This window comes from Malania oleifera, chromosome 9, assembly GCF_029873635.1.
Source record: "Malania oleifera isolate guangnan ecotype guangnan chromosome 9, ASM2987363v1, whole genome shotgun sequence".
Classification (NCBI taxonomy): domain Eukaryota; kingdom Viridiplantae; phylum Streptophyta; class Magnoliopsida; order Santalales; family Ximeniaceae; genus Malania; species Malania oleifera.
Window position 1 is genome coordinate 54,561,811 of NC_080425.1, and position 22,514 is coordinate 54,584,324.

Here is a 22,514-nt window from a genome sequence, read left to right on the forward strand (position 1 = left end):
AATTTCTACATACTCGATGCAATACTACAACACACCCCCCCCCCCCTTTTTTTCTTTATCAGAAATGTCACCACATTAAAATCCAACCTTCCCCATCTGTTCCCCCAATATAAATGCCATATGCAGCATATAACTCATCCCAAAACTAAGACCTAGAGCATGCCTAGTATGACCATATAGGCAACGAAGACAACCACTAATCCTACCTTAAACTTCCAACAAAACTGGCCAAGAAAAGAAACCCAAAAGGCTGTCAATTTTTAAAATAGAGCATCCCAAAAAGTATGAATCCCTCAGCTACCTCTGAGAGGGGAATTTCCCACCATTCACATTTTCAACTCTGGTTTCTTGTAGAAAAAAAAAATACCTAGGATGCTCAATTCAAAATTTCTCTAATAAGCCCCCACCCCTTAATCCCTCAACCACCTCTGAGAGGGAAGATCTCCCACCATCCACATTTTCAACTATAGTCTCTTGAAGAAAAACAATATCTAGGATGCTCCAATTCAAAACTTCTCTAATAAGTCCCCACCCCCTAAACCCCTTAAATTCCAACAAATTATCCTAAATATTTAACCACTTTACCCTTTTGCCTCGTCCCCTACCCCCTCACAAAAAAAGTAACTAATTTATTCAGTTCTTATAGCACCCTCATTTTCCCTCACGTCTTAGGAGTAAGAGGGGCAACGGCTTTCAACTCTTCCCCAAAAGGACTCATTAACTTAATTCCCATCCCTTCAAGGAGTTTTTGAGGGTTTCACTTAGACAATTGTCTCCCCCCCCCCCCCCTTCACACACCCCCACCCAAAAAAAAATAAAAATAAATAATTAATGGCAATAAACCCTCCCTCAAAAGATTTTTCCTTCTGGCACAAAGAATTATCATTTCTACTAGAGAACTTAGAAGTAGGTAATAGAATTTTTTTACCAAAATGGGTATTCTTTAAAATTCAAATACCAAAATGGGTAACTTTTTGTTGTGAATTGTGGCTCACATTCTAAGGGAAAGCATGAAGGAAATCGGGGTGCAGCAGTGCAGCAGGGACCATCGACAGTTTGGCTCGGGATGCCCAACGCAGATTTCAAATTTTTAATAAATGGACGTTAATACAGTGGGGTTTCAAGGGGAAACCTCTGAGGAGGCTTATATATACATAGTATATGTTGCATATGGCGAGTAAAAGTGTGGTTGCAAGTATTATTGAGGGTTCTTATATTGTTCTTGTAATTTGGACAAGAAGATAGTGAATCCTTGCCGTTTGCTCTCGTGGATGTAGGCATTGACGAAACACGTAATTCTTGGTGTCATTGTTATTGTTATTGCTTTCATTTACTTGTTGTGGTTGTGGAATTGTTCTGTATTCACCATTTAGATTGCTGCATTGTTTGTTTGATCCTTATACAAATATATATTTCGTTGTGCATATTTGAGGGTTTTACACAACAATTGGTATCAGAGTATTGTTGTAATGGCCTCTGGATCTCCATCTGCGAAATATGATGCTGTCAAGTTTGATGGAACCGGGAATTTCGGTTTGTGGCAGAGAAGGGTGAAGGATCTTTTGGTACAAAAGGGCATGGTGAAGGACTTATATAGAATTCAACCGAATAACATGGATGAAGCATGTTGGAATGAATTGGGGGCAACGGCAGTATCAACTATCCAACTTTGTTTGGCCAATGACGTATTCTATCACGTCATGGATGAGGATTCTTTAGGCATCAGTTTGGTGAAAACTAGAAAGCTAATATATGTCTAAGGATTCGTCAAAATCTACAAATGTAGTGGAAGGAGACTCGGAAAGCAGTGATGGTGATGATATGCTATGTGTTTCATCGGGTTCGGAGTGCCTCACAGATGATTCTTGGATCCTAAATACCAGATGCTCTTATCACACCACAGCAAATAGAAAATGGTTCAACACCTACAGGTCAGTTAATACTGGTTGTGTTATGATGGGAAATGATATTTTATGCAAAATAATTGGTATTGGAAATGTCAAAATCAAAATGTATGATGGTATTGTAAGAACCATATGTGATGTAAGGCATGTACCGAGCCTAAGGAAAAATATAAGTTTCATTGGGTACTTTAAATTGTAACGGGTATAGTTACAAGTTTAAAAGTGGGGAAATGAAAGCGCATGAAGGCAATTCGATAGTGATGAAAGGAGAAAAGGTAGCAGGAAATATCTATGCACTGTAGAGTATTACGGTTGTAAGTGGAGCTACAGCTGTAGAATCTGAGTCAGATATTATGTGGCATATGCGGTAAAGGCTTATGGGTGACTACATGTATCCAAATGTTTGGGGACCGGTGAGGATAGCATCATAGGGCAGACATATGTTTTTCGTGGGTGTATCCCGAAAGGTCTTGGTTTATCTCATGTGGCACAATCCTAATGTTGATGCATTTACCAGGTTTAACTTGTGGTTGAGGTAGAGAACCAAACCGGGAGAGAGATCCTCAGGTCAGACATTGGGACTGAGTGCACTGGTTTTGTTCAAGAAGTTTTGTGAGCAAGGCAGGTTACATGCGGGGCTTGCAGGGTACTTCTTGGTGAAGTCAGTGAATATGGCACGTTTCTCGTGTGACCGATCGCCAAAGGTATTGCTCGATAAGAGAGTTGCAGGTGAATTGTGGGCAAGTTTTACGATAGACTACTCGGTTGTGAGTGGATGTCCATTGGTGCACTATTCTAGTGATGAAAGATCTAGACTTGGTGTTATGTCCGAACAGTACATCTTTCTAAAGTATAAGAAAGATGGGTGCAAACTGGATGATCCTGTGGCAAACAAAGGGATGATCGAGGACATGACTTTTGGTGAGAAAGTCATAGGGCGGCATACTCAGGTAAAGGAAGAGAAACAAATTCCAGAAAACTACAGCAGCAACAAACATGTAATTCAGGTGGAGTTAGATACTCAGGACAGAAATGCGAGGAGTTCTATCTCAAGTCAACAGTATCACAGTTTAAATGGGCATGTGATGGAGGTGGAAAAACAGACTCAGGGCAGAGATGACATTGGTCATATTGCAAGGAGTTTCAGCTCAAAAGACCAAGAGAATCATGATGGGCCCATATGCACTACCAGACCACCACTCAGGTATAAATTAGGCATTCTAGTATTTTATATATTCATTACTACCAGCGGCAAGGTTCCTATTATTTTTCAAGTTGCAATGCATGGCAAAGGGAAAAATAGGTGGAATAGTGCTATAGTGGAGGAAATGGAAGTATTGCATATGTACCAGGTGTGTAAGTTGGTGAGGCTTCCAGTTCAGAAGAGGGTGATAAGATGCAAGGGAGTGATTTATCTGTTGTGTGTGAATAACATATTATTGGTTGGGAATGCTTTGACTAAAGTTGATCAGTTGGGAACTCTGTTGAAAGTTTTTGACATGAATGTGTTGAGTACGGCTAAGATGGGTCTTGGTTTGAAGATTCGCATAGACAAGGTTGCAGGGAGATTGGTGTTATCAGGGTGGCTTTGTGGACGGAACTGCAAGGAGACTTTGTTTGCTATCTCAAGGGAGTGTTGTGGAGAATCAATATGGAATTTCTACCACCCGGTAACCAAGGACAGGTTGTGATGTCCGTGATATGTCAAAGGTCCCTCATGGTAGTGTAATAGGGTGTTTCGGCAGGCAATAGAGTAGACCGTCAGTTGTAAGATTTGTTGAAGACTATGCAGGGAGCTTTGGTGATATAAGGCTTGCAGCAGTGTTTGTATTTACAGGTGTGGGAAGGCCTTGTTGGAAGCCTAGGGTGAAGTCTTCGAGTGTCACATTTACAACTGTATCGAGATTGATGGTCGAAGCCGAAGCTACCATCGGCAAGTTCAAGCGGCATTGCTTGGACTTGGTATTTGTCTCCAATTGCTAGACGAGAGACAGTCCCAACCTAACGTCCCAAGTTCAAGGTGGAGCAGCAGGTTCATGTTTTCGGTTTCTCCTAAAGGGCATATGTTCCGCCAAGGTGGAGTTTGTTGTGAATTGTGGCTCACATTCTTAGGGAAATCATGAAGGAAATCAAGGTGCAGCAGTACAGCTGGGCAAACCGTCGACGATTTCCCTATAACCGTCAACGGTTTGAGGGCAGTGTTCTATTCTGCTTGAAACGATCGACAGATTAGCTTGGGATGCCCTGCGCAAATTTCAAATTTTGAATAAATGGGCATTAATACAGTTGGTTTCAGGGGGAAACCTCCGAGGAGGCTTATATATACATAGAATATGTTATATATGGTGAGTCAAGTGTGGTTGAGAGTATTATTGAGAGGGTTCTTGTATTGTTCTTGTAATTTGGACAAGAAGATAGTAAATCCTTGTCGTTTGCTCCCGTGGATGTAGGCATTGCTGAACCACATAATTCCTAATGTCATTGTTACTGTTATTGCTTTCATTTACTTGTTGTGGTTGTGGGATTGTTCTATATTCACCATTTAGATTGCTGCATTGTTTGTTTGATCCTTATACAAATATATATTCCGCTGTGCATATTTGAGGGTTTTACACAACACTTTTTAAACTAATTACCAATGTACAGCAATCCACATCTTCAAGACTCAGACAGCCATGAGTCCCATATGCCTATCATAAATGAGCCAATAGAGTAGTGATCGAGCATAAGACAGCACAACATTAACGTTGTCCCAACCATAAGCAATTCCAACTTGAAAGCATAATTGGTTTGACCTTATTAAGTGTGGTCTACATTTTGGAAACGCTCGGAGTTTAATGCTCCAATTCCTACTTCTCCATACAAGTTCACAACATTTTATGTTGTTGTCTGTCTTTCATGTAAAACGTGCACATATATTTTCTAGTCTAATGGGAGTTGACTATCAACCACCAACAACACAACCAACCCATAAAATCGCATGGTTCTCTGCATATTTAAAAAGAAAAATAATGAATTAAAAATGTGTTAAATTTACAATATTGATAAACAATAGCATTTGGTTTATCTAGTGCTCATAATTTAATACAACCTAATATTTTTGGAATGAAAAATTAAAATTATCATAAAAGTATATAGAATCCTAAGAGACTAAATAGATATTTCTCATTAAATTTAAATTAAATGAAGAAAACATAATATAAATTAATAAAAACATTTTTTTATTATTTTTGAAAATTTTATCTAAAATTATTAGAAACTAAATCACTAACCACTACATGCTTTGCTTTAAATTTGAAAATTACGTAAAAATATTGAGGTCATAATGAAAGATTTCAATGATTAATTAATAAAATAGGTAAAATAAATTCTTCTAAATTAAGATATTCACTTTCAGAAAGTAAATAATACTTTTATAATAATTTTTTAAATAAAAAAATTATTTTTAAAAATGCTAAGAACAAATGACTTATTGCTACATAATTATTAATGAAAAATATCTTAAGTTATTTAAAATTTGAGAAAAATTGTTGTTTCGTCCTTTTATCTCAAACCACACGTAACAACTCTGCAAAATAAGAAATAGACTTGGGAGGGACCTGTGACCTTTGAGGGATATTTCTGATGCCTAAGTTAGATTTAGGATAGAGAATGAAAGAATGGGGCAAATAAAGATCATAAATGACAGCAAGTATATCTTACCTCCATTGCAACAGCACCTCCCTCTTCTAGGCTTATTCGAAGGATTGCCATGTGTTAATGGAGTTATCCTTGGAATTATGAGGAGGGTTATGTCAGTTATTGACACCACATTTATAGCAGAACTTGGCATTGTTGACGGCCTAATGCAGGGGCAACATCAAAGATCTGCAGCCACGAGAGATAGACAAGAGCAACAGGGAAGAAGGAAGACGGACGAGAGAAGACACAAGGGGTAACTCACGTTCAATTCTTGAATTTAAATTCAACAGCAACCGCCTACAGCATTGTTTTCACACACTATTTATAAGAAAGCCTCTTCATATGAAATACACATATACCCCTAAAACAACATTACATTAACATACCCTAGAATACACAAATACTACAGACAAGCCTCCAAACATACATAATCCTAAAACAAGCAAACTAAGCACAAATAATTAAACAACTAAGCACATTTTGGCTTAGGACCTAATAAACCATTGACCCTATTCTTTGACATTGACCTCCAAATTGGGTCAAAATGATCCATCCAAAATCCCACCTCTCGTCCTACATCAATTCCTTCCTTCCGAAAAGAACTCAACACCATCAAGTTGGGGAAAGTCTCAAGGAGCCCATGACCATCAATAGAATCATCTTATTTCATAAGAAAGGATACAGTGATAGACTCCAACTTGGCGAGGGGAAGAATTTGTGATGCCATCAACTTATACTTCTTATTGTCAATGGGGAGGTAATAAGAATTCTAGTATCCATCATGTTTAACCTCCCTATCAAATAACCATGGTCAGGCCAAAATGCTATGAAAAATTTTTTGGAAATAATTTAAATTTTATTGCATTTAAGCACAATGAACCCTCAGGGACTTAACAAAAAACAGAATATTTAGGAAGATGAAATATTACAATGAACAAATTACAGTAAAGTGTTTACAGGCTAAAGCACAAAAACTCCATCTTAAAACCAAATCCACTGCCTTCAATAGAGCAGTAGGTACTCAATGTCTGGCCAGGATTCGACAGCCTGTGCTACTGGTGAGCTGCACACTAAACCAGAATCTCATGAACTAAACCCGATCTAGGTACAATCTAATAATTGATCTGGCGAAAAGACAGAGAGAGAAGAAGACAGCAATGTTAAGAGAAGTGTAGTGTATCTCAAAAGCTGTGAACTACACCTTTTTATAGGCACTGGAGGAGGGTGTTAGAGTTGGATTGAATTCATTGTCTTAAATACTAAAACTGAAAAAATAAACTTTATAAATAATTGAGTCAAAAAACCAACTATTGCTACAAATTAAAATTGTAATAGCTAGCCATTGTATTAAAATAAAATCAAAAACTATCAGCCATTACTGCTATTGAAGACCAAAACCTCAATTAGCCAAAGCTGTAAAACCAAGAGACAGCTCTTAAATTGAAGTTTGAAAACACAGTTAAGGCTAGAACTTCAAGACCATAAAGTTGAAGAGCTATTGCCGGTAAAACTGGAGCAATAACTTCACAATTTACACTCCAAATCTATTTTTTAAAATCAGAAAGCAAACACTGCTGTTTAGTATAAAAGCCCTTTTGATATTAGCTCAAAAAGAAATAGATTTTAAGGAAAATAAGTTGTGTTGTAAAATAGGAGCCAAGACCCACATAGGAGAGAACTCCCCTTGACAACCAATGAGGGACTAGAGCTTCTATTCAATTTGAAGCACCCCCAAATTTCCAACAAAATTTTGAGAGGAGGAATATCACATTGTACTGTCTACACAATGGAACCAAACTTGAAGGTAAGTAAGCAGCAATCATGGACCTTCAAGTTGGTATTATTCACCCAAACAATTCTGCATGATTTGGAATGAGGCTCAGCTTCCAAATTGAACGTTTTCACAGCTACTTCAGAATCTACATTTGTACAACTACCAAGATAAATGACCAAAATATAAAGCTGCTTGGCAAATCACCTGAGTTTTGAAAGATGTTGGTCCGCCTCCAATCTTCTTTTTCTTCAACCTTGTGGGAACAGAGGATATGTCGAAGCACTAAACAGATTTTCACATTGCCGCCATCATCATCTAAGTCACTTGGGATTTCTAGTTCAGCTTGAACTACTTAGTGCAACCATCATCATCATCTTCTTTTCCTGCTACAGCCATGACTTGGTTAGGACATTATGCAGCTCGATGCCCAAAACCTTGACATTTAAGGCATTTAAGCAATGGTGGTTGGCTCTTAGAAGTTGTCCCGGAATGCTCAAGAGACTTCTAAGGGGCATTATTCTAAACTCCTTTACCAAATTGCTCGTCACACTCCGGCCCAACGGATACCACTTACCTAAGTCAAGATGGACTACAAGGAAAATCTTAATTCCAAACCTAGAATAGATATTAATAATCAGAAGACATTCTCCCAAAAATAACATAACAAGGTACTAAATAAAGAAAAAAAGCCAGTTCGTAACTATCTTGCAATACAAATAAGAAATGAATACTTAAAAAATCCCATGAGATTGGCTACAAGTATGCAAATGGTATATGAGGTTGATGAATGGTCTAGAATAAAGGAGTATTAAAAAAAAAGCCCACAAAATCTATAACCTAAACTCTGATACCACCAAAGTGTCACACCCTGACCCAGTGGGTCCACTTAACCAACTCAAAACAGACCATAGAAAAAAATTTTGAATTTCAAACCTTTTGCAGATACTAATACTCAAACAAATATACTTTACAAAACAAATAGAGGGAAAATCAGATAAATGGAATTTAAACCTGAATTTCTGGGATAACAACAGTGTTTTCCAAAAATCATATTTTACAAGTATATTGTAGCTCTTATTATCTCTATTATCCATTCACAGAGCGTCGCCTCATCCCAATCTTTTTAAATTTTGCTGAGAGAGTTGTACCATTTTTTATCTGTTGCTCTCTATTTCACTAAAGAGATCAAACTGCATTATGTTATCAGTTGTATTTATGGGTCCACTACCTTCAAGACTTGGATTTTTTGTACTCATTTATTTAAACCAATGTCATCGTCTTATAATTCTTTTTATTAATTGTAAATCATAGTATCCTGAATTTCCATTTATCAAATTTTCCATCAATTTATTTTGTAAAGTATATTTTTCTGAGTGTTAGTACCTACAATAGGTTTGACATTCAAAATTTTTCTTCTATGGTCTGTTCTAACCCAATTAAGTCGGACCCAGTATGCCAGGGTGTGACAGCTCAACTGTCTTCCCTTGTACAACTCCACTAGTATTCTTATCAAATTGAAAGGCCAATGTAGCTCTAGGAGGATTACGTTGCATATTCTCCTCATCTGAGCGACAACTTGTACCGCATCCCCAACTATAATGAAACGGCATGCAGCAAGTTTGGAGGCAATAACTGCCTTCAATCCTCTCACATACAAAGCGATCATCACATCCTCTTTCCATTATACGTTGGCACATGTAGCCAAATGATAGAACCTACTAGTAAATTCTGTCATTGTCTTTTCTTCTTGCTTCAAACCAAAGAGTTGGAGATGAACATGCTACTGAAAATTGGGAGGCACCAATTGCTCTTGCATAGCTTGCTTCATCTCATCCCACGTTGTAATCTCACCAAATCTCCTTCTTCTAAAGATCTCCTATTGTTTAATCCACCAAATTCGAGCAGGTCCCTTCAATTTTGATCCAGCCAAATATAATTATCTAGCCTCATTCATCGCATACCATGGAAATACTACTCCAAAGAATACACCCAATCATCAAATTCATCAAGAGAACTATGACCATTAAAAGCTAAGACATCAATTTGATTCCCTAACTCAAATGATTATTTTAGCCTCCACGCAACTCAAAAGTACAAGGGACAGCCGCTATTCCACCATCTTTTTTGGCAGGAAAATCCAAGGGCCTTTTACCTAAGGCTGCAACTTTGGTTATTAGCCTATTCAAAGCATTGATAATAGTCTCCAAGGCGTTTTCTATATTTTGTACCCTACCGGATAACAATCCACCTTTGCAGACAATTCAACATTGGTCACCTTGATCCAATTATATATCACTAAAACCCTTAAGCAAGTTGCTCATTCTATTCTTGCAAAGCACAAATTAAACAAATTCACAGAGAAAACTCACATAGGCAGCAACACAAACTGATTTTCCTTATTGCTGGCAGTGAAAATTCATGCTCCAAAGTGCTGATGGTACACAAATTCTTCACTTTCTAGCCTTTCGTATCAAAAAACCGCACTTGTTGACAAAATATCACACTGCAGATCATAACATTGTGGATGAAAACCCAAAATATCATGGTTAGAGGCAATTTTTTTCGTGAAATTAGAGAACGTGGAATGTTGGAATTTAGTCACATGCACATCACCGGTGCGTGGAGCCCATGACTCACCAACAATGAGTCTCCACTGATAAAATTCCAACCAAAGGTAGATACTAGGTTGGTGAATGCAATGGTAATTGTGGTGTGACAAAGAAAATCACAGCAGGTAGGGATTCAAGAGGAGCCAACGGCTGGAATATTTTTTAGCAGGTGCATGGGGGTCCTCCGGTAGCTGGATGGCGAAGAAAATTCAGAGGCCAAGGTTTTGGGGGTTCTATTTTTGTTGGTGCGGGTGGTGTTGTAAAATCTAGGGTGGAAATTAGTGTTTCAAAAAATGGGACATGGCTGGAATTTTTTGAAAAGTACAGAACTATTTTTCAGTGGTTTTTTTTAAGGCTGAAACTTCATAACAGAGATGATGGTTGATGGTGCTTTTGTGGATGGTGTTGAGATGGGAGATAACAGAGGGAGAATGATTTATGGAAAGAATGAAGGACAAAAGAACAAAGAGAACTTTAGATTGCAGAATATCAGACAGAAGAAAAGAAAAGAAGGAAGGGGAGAAAAGAAGTGCTGCAAGACAGCACAGAGAATAAAAGATGAGGAGGAGAATTTACAGAGTAATAGGTGGAGAAAAGATGGGAGAAGAAGGAAATAAGAAAGAAGAAGAAAAGAGAAGAAGAGTGAGGGGAAAATGGGGTACTGAAATGGAAGAATGGAGACCAGGGTTGGGCTCTAGTACCAAATTATCCAGGGGCAGCATCAAAATCTGCAGCCATGAGAGATAGAAAGGGGGAAGAGGAAGAAGGACGAGGAAAGAGGAAAGAGCGAAGAGCGAAGATATAAAGAGGGACTGACGTTCAATTCTCATATTCAAGTTCAACAACTGCTTACAACATGGCTTTCATACACTATTCTGATAAGACCCTAGGGTTTTATCGTGGAGAAATTGGAAAAATTTTAAGAAGGGGAAATAGTAAGAGAAAATAGGATTTGATCACTTTGAGGGGATCTGCCTCCAAATTAGCGCCAAAGGCAATGAATTATGTAATTGCTTCGATGGAAAAGCTCCATAGGGTTACATATATATAGGGTAGGAAAACTCACTCCTATTAGGAATGTAAAATATCCCAATCCAAGTCCTTAATGGACTCAATCCCAATTGATTTGGGAATCCAAACGCATTAAATAAAAATCCCAACATTAGATAATCCTAACATTAAATGGAATTCATTGGGAATCAATAGATTAATTATAAATCCCAATGGATTTGGGAATTTTATCATTAATTAGAAACCCAATTGACTTGGGAATCCTGACAATCCCGCCTCCTTCAAATCAACCTTGTCCTCAAGGCTGAGCAGCAATAAACTCCGAGAATCTCTCCACTTTGTAGCTGCACGCACAATGGCTAGCATCTCTTAGTCCAACATGCCAACGTGGGATGGAGAAAAAGCCTTACTGGTGAAAGCAAAGGGGTGTCTATCTTGCATTAAAACCACACCAATGCCATCTCCTAATGCATACTCCATGATGAACACCTTGAGAAATCTAGCAAGGCAAGAACTAGTGTGCTAGACGCTAGGTGTTTAAGATTGACAAAGGCTTATTCAGCTTCCTTACTCCATTTGAAGACCTCCTTTTTCAGTAGAGCAATCAATGGAGTGCTAATTGTTCCAATCCTTGACAAACTTGCAGTAGTAACCAATCAACCCAAAATATTCTCGCACTATGTTTATTATTTGTGGAATAGGCCAGTCTATCATCACTTGTATTTTAGAAGGATCAACTAAAACACCTTCGTGGGAAATACCATGCCCAAGGTATTCCACGTGCGGTCGAGCAAAACTGTATTTAAATTTCTTGACAAATAGCTGATGTTCACAAAGAATGGGGAGCACAATTCGCAAATGACCTAAATGATCTGGCAATAAAAGAATGCAGTGATCACATGTTCATTGAGGTGGCAATCCCTGTGGCTCCGCAAATAGGTCAAAAATTCTTAAATAAAAGAGTCTAGCCCTTCATCCTGGCCATATTGATGTTGTAACTCTTCTGGTGCTCGAAGTTGTACCAGGAAACCATGTCGCTCTTTGGCCATTCACAGTGAATATTATAACCAGTTTAAATAAATTCCAACCTATATCACCTAAAGTCCTTAACCATTCAATACCCGAAACCACTTCATAGTCTTCTAGTGGCAGCAAAAAGAAATCAACATGCAACCCATGATTTTGCATAGTAAGTTTAACCTTCAGACACTTGCTCTAACATGTCAAGGTCCTTCCATCTGCAACCTTCATATCAAACTTCTCACATTGCTCCACAGGATAGGCTAGTCGTCTAGCAATTTTAATGTCCATGAAATTATTAATGCTACCCTTATCAATTAAGATAGTAACAGGTTGGCGTTTTAGGACGCCACTGATTTTCATGATTGGAGGATTAGCCTAACTAGCTAAAGCATGAACTAAAGAAGTGATAGATTCATCATTATCATCAGATTCCATACCTTCTTGATCTAAATAAGGGGGTCATCCTCAACCTCTTTTGGCTCTTCCACTAGTTCAATCATCAAGAGTCGTCTTCTTCTTTCTTTCTTTTTTTTGCAACAGTGCCCTCTATTCCACTTTTCATGGTTCGAGGTTAGCATAACCAACTAAAGCATGAACTGAAGAAGTGATAGATTCATCATTATCATCGTATTCCCTACCTTCTTGATCTAAGGGGGGTCATACTCAACCTCTTCTGGCTCTTCCACTGGTACAATCATCAAGATTCGTTTTTTTTTTTCACAACGGTGCCCCTTTATGCCACTTTTCATCACAATGCCAGCACAAACCTTTTGCCATTCGCTCGTTAAGTTCCTTTTGAATCAATCGTTTGGAAGGAGGATTGTGAGGAGCAGGTGGTATGATAGTGCTACTAACATTATGCTTGCTAATGGTCGTGTTGGAGTGATGTCGTTCTTTTCCCAACTTCTCTTCCTTCTAAACTTGCAAAGAAAATTGCACCAGTCATAGTCTGTGGCTGATGCACTTTGATCTCACACTGAATGTCAGGTAGGAGACCTTCAATAAAAGTACCCACATGATGGCTTTCATTCCGATCTTTAGTCTTGTTTGATAGTCGCTCAAATCGTATCTGATACTCCAAGACAGTGCTAGTTTGGCATATTTTAGCAAGCTCTCCATCGATATTATCATATTAAGTGGGCCCAAACCGGGCAAGTAATCCAAAAACAAATTCTGCCCATGAAGGCATTCCATAACGAGCTTCAAAATAGTCATACCATTGAATAGCATCGTCATCCAAACTAATAGAAGCAATCTCAACTTTAGATATTTCTCGAGTGCAGTGAAAGCGAAAGTATTTTTCCGTCCTAGAAACCCAACCGGTAGGTTCATCCCTGTACCATCGAGGAAATTCCACCTTCATACAAGAAGGACCATGATCACGCTCTCGTTGGTAGCCTCCTTCATGCACGTACAGCTGCTCCCTACAATTAGCTGATGTAGAGACATCGTCTCCTCTCTCTTTATGGGAAGATGTACTAAGTAGTTTAGAGAGCAATGCCAAGATCTGTTCAAATTAAGATTTAAACATATTGCTAAATTCAACCTTTAGCCTAGTTTCCAACTAGGACTTTGCTGAATTTTCTAAGTCCCTTGACTATGAGTGAAAATCAAGAATTCCAAGATCTTGCTTTTGTTAACGGGTTAACAGCATCCACAAGAATGCCGGGTCTCATGGAGAAAATAGGTTTTGATCACTTCAAGGGGATCTACCTCCAAATTAGCCAAAGGGTTACATATATATAGGGTAAGGAAACTCAGTCTTATTAGGAATGAAAAATATCCCAATCCAAGTCTTTAGTGGACTCAATCCCAACCATGGTCTTAAACTTCCACGAAATTGTCAAAATTTCCATCGAAATTTCCGATTTCCGTCACCCTTGAAATCGAAATGGCAGTCAATTTCCGTCTTGCATAATTTCCGTCGAAATCTCAACGAATCATCCAAAATTTATCGAAACCTTTAAATTTTAGCGAAATTTGTCGAAATTTTAACTATGCAATGAAATTTTGTCGAAATTCAAACGAGAGATTCAAGAGTGAAGTGAAATTTCTCTTTTAATTTATTTTATTTATTTTATTTATTTTATTGAAACAAAAGGTTATCACAAGTGCTTCTGAAATTATATGAAAAAATAAACTTATAGTAATATTTTATTTAACCATTCATGTCTAAATTATCAATATTTGTATAATAAATAATTTTTCAATGATTTATGAATTTCATTTGCATTAACTGAATATGTTTAATGTACATTATCTTACAGTCATGTTTGATACACATACTATTTTACGACTTTTCCACTTCATACAAAACATAGATGTATTTAATTTGTAATATATTAGTCTTAAAACTTATATTATTATGTTTGTTAACCATTTCTAAAGTTTCACAAATAATTTCATGCTTTACTACTAGTTTCCGTTATTTTTTCAAATCGAAATTGAAATTACCGTCGAAATTTCCATACTTTTGGAGTTTCGAATTTTGAGTCGAAATCGAAATTTAAGACCTTGATCCCAACTAATTAGTGAATCCTGATATATTAAATAAAAATCCTAACATTAAATAATCCTAACAGTAAATAGAATTCATTGGGAATTCTAACAAATTAAATTAAAATTCCAACATTAAATAATCCTAACATCAAATAGAATTCATTGGGAATCATAATAGATTAATTAGAAATCTGAATTGATTTGGGAGTCTATCATTAAAAAGAAAATCCCAATTGATTTTGGATCCTAACATATTCATGAGAAGGCCTCTTCACATGAAATTACATATATACCCCTAAAATTACATTACAAATGTACCCCTAGAATACACAAATACTACAAACAAGCCCCCAACATACATAATCCTAATACATGTAAAGTCAACACACATAATTAAACAACTAGATATGCACATTTGGGTTTAGGACACAATAAACATTGACACTATTCTTTGACATAGGCCTACATCGAAATACCCTCTTCTTGTCTTGCATCAATATTTCTTTTAAGTTTTTAAAAACACAATTTAGTCAAAAACCGGGGGTTTGAGTAAATTTCACAAAATCTTCAAAAGTTTGAGTCAATTTCACAAAATCTTCAAAAGTTAGTTTTCTACAGGGCTAGTTAAAAGCTTTAGTCTAATAAAAATATTTTTCCATCTAAGGTCTTTCATATCTTGTAATAGGGGACCTTTTGTAGGTCCTCTTTCCTCTTGCTTTTAGGCTCTCTTGTCCCTCCCTCCCATCTCACCAAACTCTCTCATCACTTGGGGGCAATTTTCATCATCTCTCAAGGGGCGGATCTCCCTCTCGATTTCACTTCCCTTATTCCTCTTATCTTCCCGGCTCACTACAAAAATAAAGAGTCTTCACCTTCCATGTACAAACTTTTGCAACAAACACCATTTCCCAAATCAACAATCAATCACAACATTGAAAAAACAAACATACAACAAAAAATCGAAGAAGAAGAAAGAGATCCTTCCATCTTCATCTTCAATACACTCCATCTTCATTGCATCTCTTCACCTCTAAAACCCACACACATGCATCAAATTTTAATCATCAAACTCCACACAAACGCAAAAACACAAAACACTCACACAACACTCAAACTCAAAAACCAAAACCCTTAAACTTGAGCCTAAAACCACTTAACCATCAAACTTGAGCCCAACACCCTTCAACCCTTAACCAATCAAAGCCCAAACCTCTAGCCCATCAACCTAACCCAAATACTTGCCTCACTTGCAATGGAATTCCAATTAGGCTTCTCCATTTTTCAAAGATCAACCCAACCCCACATTTAAAGCCCATTTAAGCCTAAATCTTTGGGTCTCAATTTACAAAACCAAGCCCAAGGGTAACCTAACCTTTTAACATTGAACCTCAAGCCCCTACAGTAAGCCTAAATGCACCCTTTAAACCTCCCAAATCTTTAATTAAGCCCAATTGAGCTTCAAGATCCCAAATTGAAGCCCAATTGAGTCTTATTTCTTGCATTAAAGCCCAATTGGATCTCATTTTCAGAATTGGGGCACAATTGAACCTTAATTCCCATGTCAACATCTATTCCACCCCAAACCCCATTTTTGACACCAAGTTGACCCCAAATCGCATCACATGAACCTCAAAACCTCACAAATTGTCATATAAACCCACAAACTCACACAAATTCCCTAAATCACATGCTCACCCCCATTTCCATACCCCTAATTACACTTTGCCCATAACTATCCCATTTCCACCACATCCCTGCATGGGATAAGACCACTTGGCCAAATCCCATGCTTCCCCTTCATTTTGTGCACCTTTTTTTCTTTTTGCCTTCAGCTTTTTTGGCCTTATCGTTTAAGAGACACTTGTATCTCCCCCATTCCTTAACCAATGGCTTTCCTACAACACAAAAGCACCTTTTGAGCCCTATAAATAGCACCTTTAGGCCAGGACAATAAGACATAAGCACCAACCCCAAGGTTGATATCCTCCTCCTCTCCCATTCCCTTTTCCGTCAATATCCTACACGCAGCACTCTCTTCCCTTGAAAAGCAAATGTAGGTAAAGCTATTCTCCCTTCTTCCGCGCTTATAGTGTGCATAATCTTGTATATGTATGTTATGAATCTACGTGTGAGGGTCTTTTCAAAAATCAGTGTATGATTTATTGCCGTATGAGTGAGTATTTTGGAAATCATTAAGTGTGTTAGTTTCCAAAATCAGTGTGTGTGTGTGTTTCACATCTTCAAAATCAGCGTGTTTGTCCTTTGTCAATATGTGAATATTAGTCTTCACAAGAGTTTAGAGAAAGTATTTCAAAATCAGTTTTGTTTCTCAAAAAAAAATAGGGCATGCTTTGGAGTTCTCAAAAATCCGTTTTCAAAGTCAGTAATTGTCCGCTCCAAACAAAAATCAGTATTCTCACAATAGGTTAGTGTTGTGTTTATTTTATAGCATCAGAATGTTATATGTTTTGTGATAAAATCAGAATTGTGTACGTTTTTATGTGATGTAGATATGTGTTTGAGTGACATGGTGTGTTTAGAAAAATTATAAAATATTTTGGGAGATTTTGATGCTTTGAATGTGCTCTAAAAATTAGTGTTGCTAACATGTCAGTGTGGGGAGGGGGGATTACGGTTTTTTGAAGAAATCGGAATAGGTGTCGTGGGTGATTTCATATGAATATTAACAGTAAATCAATGAAACATCAATAAAAAATTTTTAGACAAACCAATGTTTTTGAGAGAGAGAAAAGTTGAGAACTTCTCAGATTTTAGAGTTTAGGCACAGATTAGATGAGAGAGAGAGAGAGAGAGAGAGAAGTAGTAGTACAGGAACTCACCAGGCTCGTTGGCAGCTGCTGGAGTAGGAGAATCCATGGCTGGGCGGTAGTAGATTGGCGGTGCAAGGAGGAGCAAGGCTGCAGGAGTCCCCCCATGGCCCTAGTCGCAAGATAGAGAGAGAGCACCGGCCATAGTGGCGAGAGGAGGCCGGAGCTGGCCACAGTGGTGGCCAGACTGGAGACGGATGCAGTTGTGATGGCAGCTAGTTAGGGCTGAGGGAAAATGAAGAGATGCGAAAGAATGTTGGTTTTTTGGGTGGGGGGGGGGGGAAAAAAAAGCAAAATCAAGATAATGGGGCCCTCCAGTCCCATTCTACATCCAACAAGTACATCCCTTTAAAATACAAGGATGCAAGAGCCCATAGATACACCAAATAATGTGCCTCACCACAAAGCAAAGAAACATTCAACCCATGTTCAGTAAAATGTACTCCACAGTCAACCCACATCTTACTCCTCCCAAAACCTCTAAAAGATACAGAACAGATCTCCACAATCATCGAACAAATCCGATCTTCTCAAAACGGTTCAAACAACCTGCTCGATATGCCCCAGGTAAAAGAACAATATAAGAAGAGATGAGAAGCAGTCTCTCAACACTTAAAACACAACATACAGAGTCCTGGGGGCAATGCCTTCAAAGGCCTCCTACTCTGCAATAGATTGCTGCATCAACTTTATAAAGAACCAGCAACCAGATAAATACTTCAATCTTAGAAGAAATTTTGGCATCCCAAATACAAGATGGATTAAAAAAGACATTACATTTAGTCAGATGATCAAATAAATATTTACAAGAGAATATGCCAAAAGAATCCAAACCACAAACCTTAACATCCCACCCACCTGTTAGAAAGAATTGACAATCCCTCCCATAGAGAAGAGATGACAGCATTATGAAACATGGAAAGAAGATAGGACGAAAAAAATATCCTCCCAAAGAAAATATGAGAACCCACACCCAATTTATAATTAGTGTGAGGAAAGAACAAATGGTGAACTTGTGAGGTAAACCTCCAAGGAAATTCAAAGGAACATCTAATACCCAATTTAGCATTCCAACCATTCACCTGCATGCCAAATTTATTTCAAATAACTTTGGGCCGCAGGCAGTTCACCTCTAAGGAATGCTATCATATAACCATTTACCCAAAAGAGTCGTGACTTAAAACACCAACTTTTCAAGACCCCCTCTTCCTTCAATCAACAAACCACCACTCAACTAACCAAATGATCCCTCTTCTTTCCTACCTCCTACCAAATAAGATCCCTCATAATACTCTCAATCTTATTAGCCACCCCAAAGAGAATAAAGCACCTTTCCACCTATCTAAACGCCCAGCCACCTCACCACAGGATCCCAAAAAGCCTAAAGATAAAGGACTACCACCCAAAGGAATTCCTTAACAAGTTAAAGGCCTCTCTAAGACCCCATGCCCAGCTAACCAAGACAGCTGCAAAACACTACCAGAACTAAGATTAATAGCCCTGATCCCATTTTTCCTCAAATTAATTCTTAACCTAGAAACCTGCTAAAATTTTGAATAATAGCAAGGATATTCAAAACAGAGTCCTTTTGACATTTAAAAGGATAACAGTAACAGCTGCTAACTGTAAATAAAACAACCACACCCATACTCCTGACCCAGTACCTCTCACAAGACCCCCTATCAAATTCCCTAACTGTTAATTTACTCAAAGCATCCACCACAAGGATGACCTAAACCACAACTTAGGCTCCCCATCAATACTCACCAAACAAAGTATTAGAAACGCATCTCAGCTTACAGTGTGTGTCAAAACAAGACAGCCAAGCTACACAATCTTTGGCATGACAATGAGATGAAAATGAGGTGATTTTTGAGAGTGAACTACTCAATATGATATTATTATCATGTAATAATAATATTAATAATAATAATAAGATTACAAGAAGCTTCTTAAAGATATCACATATCTTGATCCTATGTGCAGCAGTGCACTCCTATCTCTAGAAAAGACTGCTTTCATTTTAAGTAACACGCAATTACATAATGATTTGCCACTTCCCCTGAGCAACACTAAATTTTTTTATCCGCCCTTTCCTATCAATTACATGCTAAAACAGTTATCCAAGTCTAACATTTGAACTCGATAATGCGCATAATAAGACTAATCAACTTAGTTCAAACTTTGCGGATAATTTCTTCAATGGTTTTCATCAAAAAACATGCAAAGAAATGTCATGAGCTATCAGCTATCAAAAACAAAAATTAGAGAAACACAAATTTGAAGGCTTGGACACAACACAGAAAAGTCAACAAGAACCAGAGGACAACTAAATATAATATGCTTCCTTTCTTCCAAAATAAAGAACACTCACCACATTAGCCAAGAAACCCCAAAATCGAGAAATAGAGCGTAGCGGTAGTCCTCTAAGAAATGAAGCCTAAAGAAGTCAAAACCGCAGATCCTCTGTGAGAACTCAGAAGTAGATCATACAAGTGAAAGCATGGCATTAGAAACATTTGATATGGCAAGAATAGAAATATTACTTTTACATCAGGGTGGAACTCAAATTCAATTCCTTTCTCTCTTGCCTCTTCAATCTGCCAAGAAAAATAAATCATCTAATCACTTTTTTACTCCAGAACTTCTCTTTCTATTAAAAAATTCAGTTTGAATGCTATGCAAGCAGTAAGAATTAAGTCAAATAAATATAGAACAAATTTTTTGTTTAGGCAAAGGTACTTGCTTGCAACCTGAAAAAGTAAAATTTACAATAGATATCAGAGCACATTCATGATATAGATGCAAACAGTAACATTACCACCCTCGCTGACCCCTTCCCCTAGCTTCACGACGATAGAGGCTGCTCCGTCACAGCCTAACCTGATCTAGAGAAGCTATTGACCCTCCCTCCTCACCTCTTTCTCCCCCTGCTCTCACTTCCTCTCCTCGCCGACAACCCTAAACTGATATGAACCCAACAAGCTCCGATTACACAGGATGATCTGCACATGCCAAGCGGAACTATCACAAGAGCTAGAGCGAAGAAGGTCAAGGAGGCTACGCAAGGACTAATTGAGAAGTTGCTTGAGCAAGAGTCAATGAGGCCATGGACACTAAAGAAAAGGACTTTCTTGAAAAGCCTAAGATGTTAAATTATCTAAAAACGTGTGAAGCTTGAACCTTAAGCCAATAGGGGCTGTTTGGGGAATTTTTATTGTTTTAATTAAAGTATGGGCTAAATAGTGGGCCAATTGTGTCAATTAAGCATGGCATGTGACTTGCACATGTTTCATTAAATGACATGGCATGCTTAAGGTTATGTGGGGCTATTTTATTGGCCAAATTGATGTCATAGCCTATTTTTATTGGCCGGGCTGATGTCATGGATTTCTTTTATTTTCTATAAGTAGTCAACTATCTGTTGTATTGAAAAAGGGAATATTTTTGGCTGAATACAATTCCAAGTGAGGTTTATTTCTCTTCAAGTTTTTCATTGAACTTTCACCGAACTTATCAAAGGTGCTACCTTTGTGGCGTTCATCCATTAATTTGATATTCTTGGTTTGTGCTTCACGTCAAGCAAAAGGTCAAGGATCCACTATCATGTCGAATCTTATTTTGGGTTTGAGGTTTTGATAAAACTGATTTGGAGTCTCCGAACGTTCATTCTTGGGGTTCCGCATCATTTGGTATCAGAGCCTTGGTTCAATTCAGGTTCTATCTATCTTATTTTTCTTGTTTGCTTTCGAAAATTCTTTTATCGTATATTCATTTATCCTTCTTTCATATTCTTCTCTCATCCGATCTACCTATCTTGTTTTCTTGTTTCCGAAATTTTCCATCTCTTCTTTAATATCATCCATTATCAAGATTAAATCTTTTGTGGCTAGAAATTGCAAGAAACACAGCAAGGCCGATTAGAGCACCCCAAAAAAAAGAGCCATTTTTTGCATTCAAAAAAAAAAAGAAGAAGAAAAAGAAAAGGTAGTATTTTGCATTCAAAAAAAAAAAAAGAGGCAGCAGCTTGAGGGTTTGTGCAATTTGTGGCTGCACTTAACTTGGATTCTCCTTTGGCTTTATCTTAGTCCATTCTAAAATCTATTCGATTTATTATTCTGATTTGTGTTCGAATATATCCTTGGTCGAGTTGGTTATTTAATTCCATTGAATTTCTTCTTATTTCGTTTGCGTCATTATTGTTTTCTTGACTTCTTTTTGTCTTTCCTTCGTTGTTTTGTGTCCTGATTTAGTTGTTCTATTGTTATTTTCATTGATATCTTGTTTCTAATTCATTGATTCAATTGCTGCGTTTGGTTGAACTATTGGTTTGTTTGGGATTAGTTCATTAAAGAGCTAAAAGAGAAATCCTGAGTGATAAGAGGCACGAGTGTGTGAGCATATCAGAGGGAAAAAGCCAAAAAAAAAAATTGTGTCAAAACACGAGCGTTGAGTGTCATTGTTTGAGGGTAAACACGTAAAAAAGTGAGTGAGGAATTTTTTTCTCTCTAATATCCTTTTTGCAGGTTTGAAATCATGAGTAGAAAAGCGGTTGGCGCTGAAACGTCCAGCAAGGGTAGCGAGAATGAGAACCCTCCATAAGACTCATTCTTCACCTTGCAAGCCATTCAACGTCAGTTTGAAAGACTCAATACAGTTTTTGGAGAGTTTAGAGATAGATTGGATAGACAAGATGCTGCAATTGATAGACTGAGAGGAGGGCAATCCAATGAAAGGCGGCGAAGGCCACATACTCCTCCGATTGCTGAATTTGAACATGATATAGGTAGCAATGAAGCAAGTGATGATGAACATGACAGTATGAGCAGATTTGCTTATCGAGGTGCTAGGCAAGAGCGGCAACCTCGATGGGAGCCAAGGGGTCGAGATAACATCGATAGAAAAATCGGAAGCATCAAAATGAAGATCTCTCCCTTTTAAGGGAAAAATAACCCAAATGTATACCTTGAATGGGAGAGGAAGGTCGAGCTCATTTTTGAGTGTCATAACTACTCCGAAGAAAAGAAGGTGAAATTGGTAGTTGTAGAGTTCGCTGACTACGCACTAGTATGGTGGGATCAAATTCTTCTTAGTAGGCGTAGAAACATGAAAAGGCCTATTGAGACATGGGCTGAAATGAAGGTGATGATGAGGAAGCGATTTGTACCAAACCACTAGTACCGAA

At 37.8% G+C, this 22,514-nt stretch overlaps 1 protein-coding gene across 1 annotated transcript in view; it reads right to left on the bottom strand.

Annotated features, from left to right (window-relative positions):
* LOC131163338 (phosphatidylserine decarboxylase proenzyme 1, mitochondrial) overlaps nucleotides 1-22,514 on the bottom strand; it is a 60,163-nt gene that overhangs the window by 26,336 nt on the left and 11,313 nt on the right. The window contains exons 3-4 of the mRNA XM_058119928.1: nucleotides 19,876-19,929; nucleotides 19,704-19,769 (exon numbers count right to left, since the gene is read on the bottom strand). Of these exons, the coding sequence (XP_057975911.1) occupies nucleotides 19,704-19,769; nucleotides 19,876-19,929 (120 nt within the window). The remainder of the gene's footprint in view (nucleotides 1-19,703; nucleotides 19,770-19,875; nucleotides 19,930-22,514) is intronic.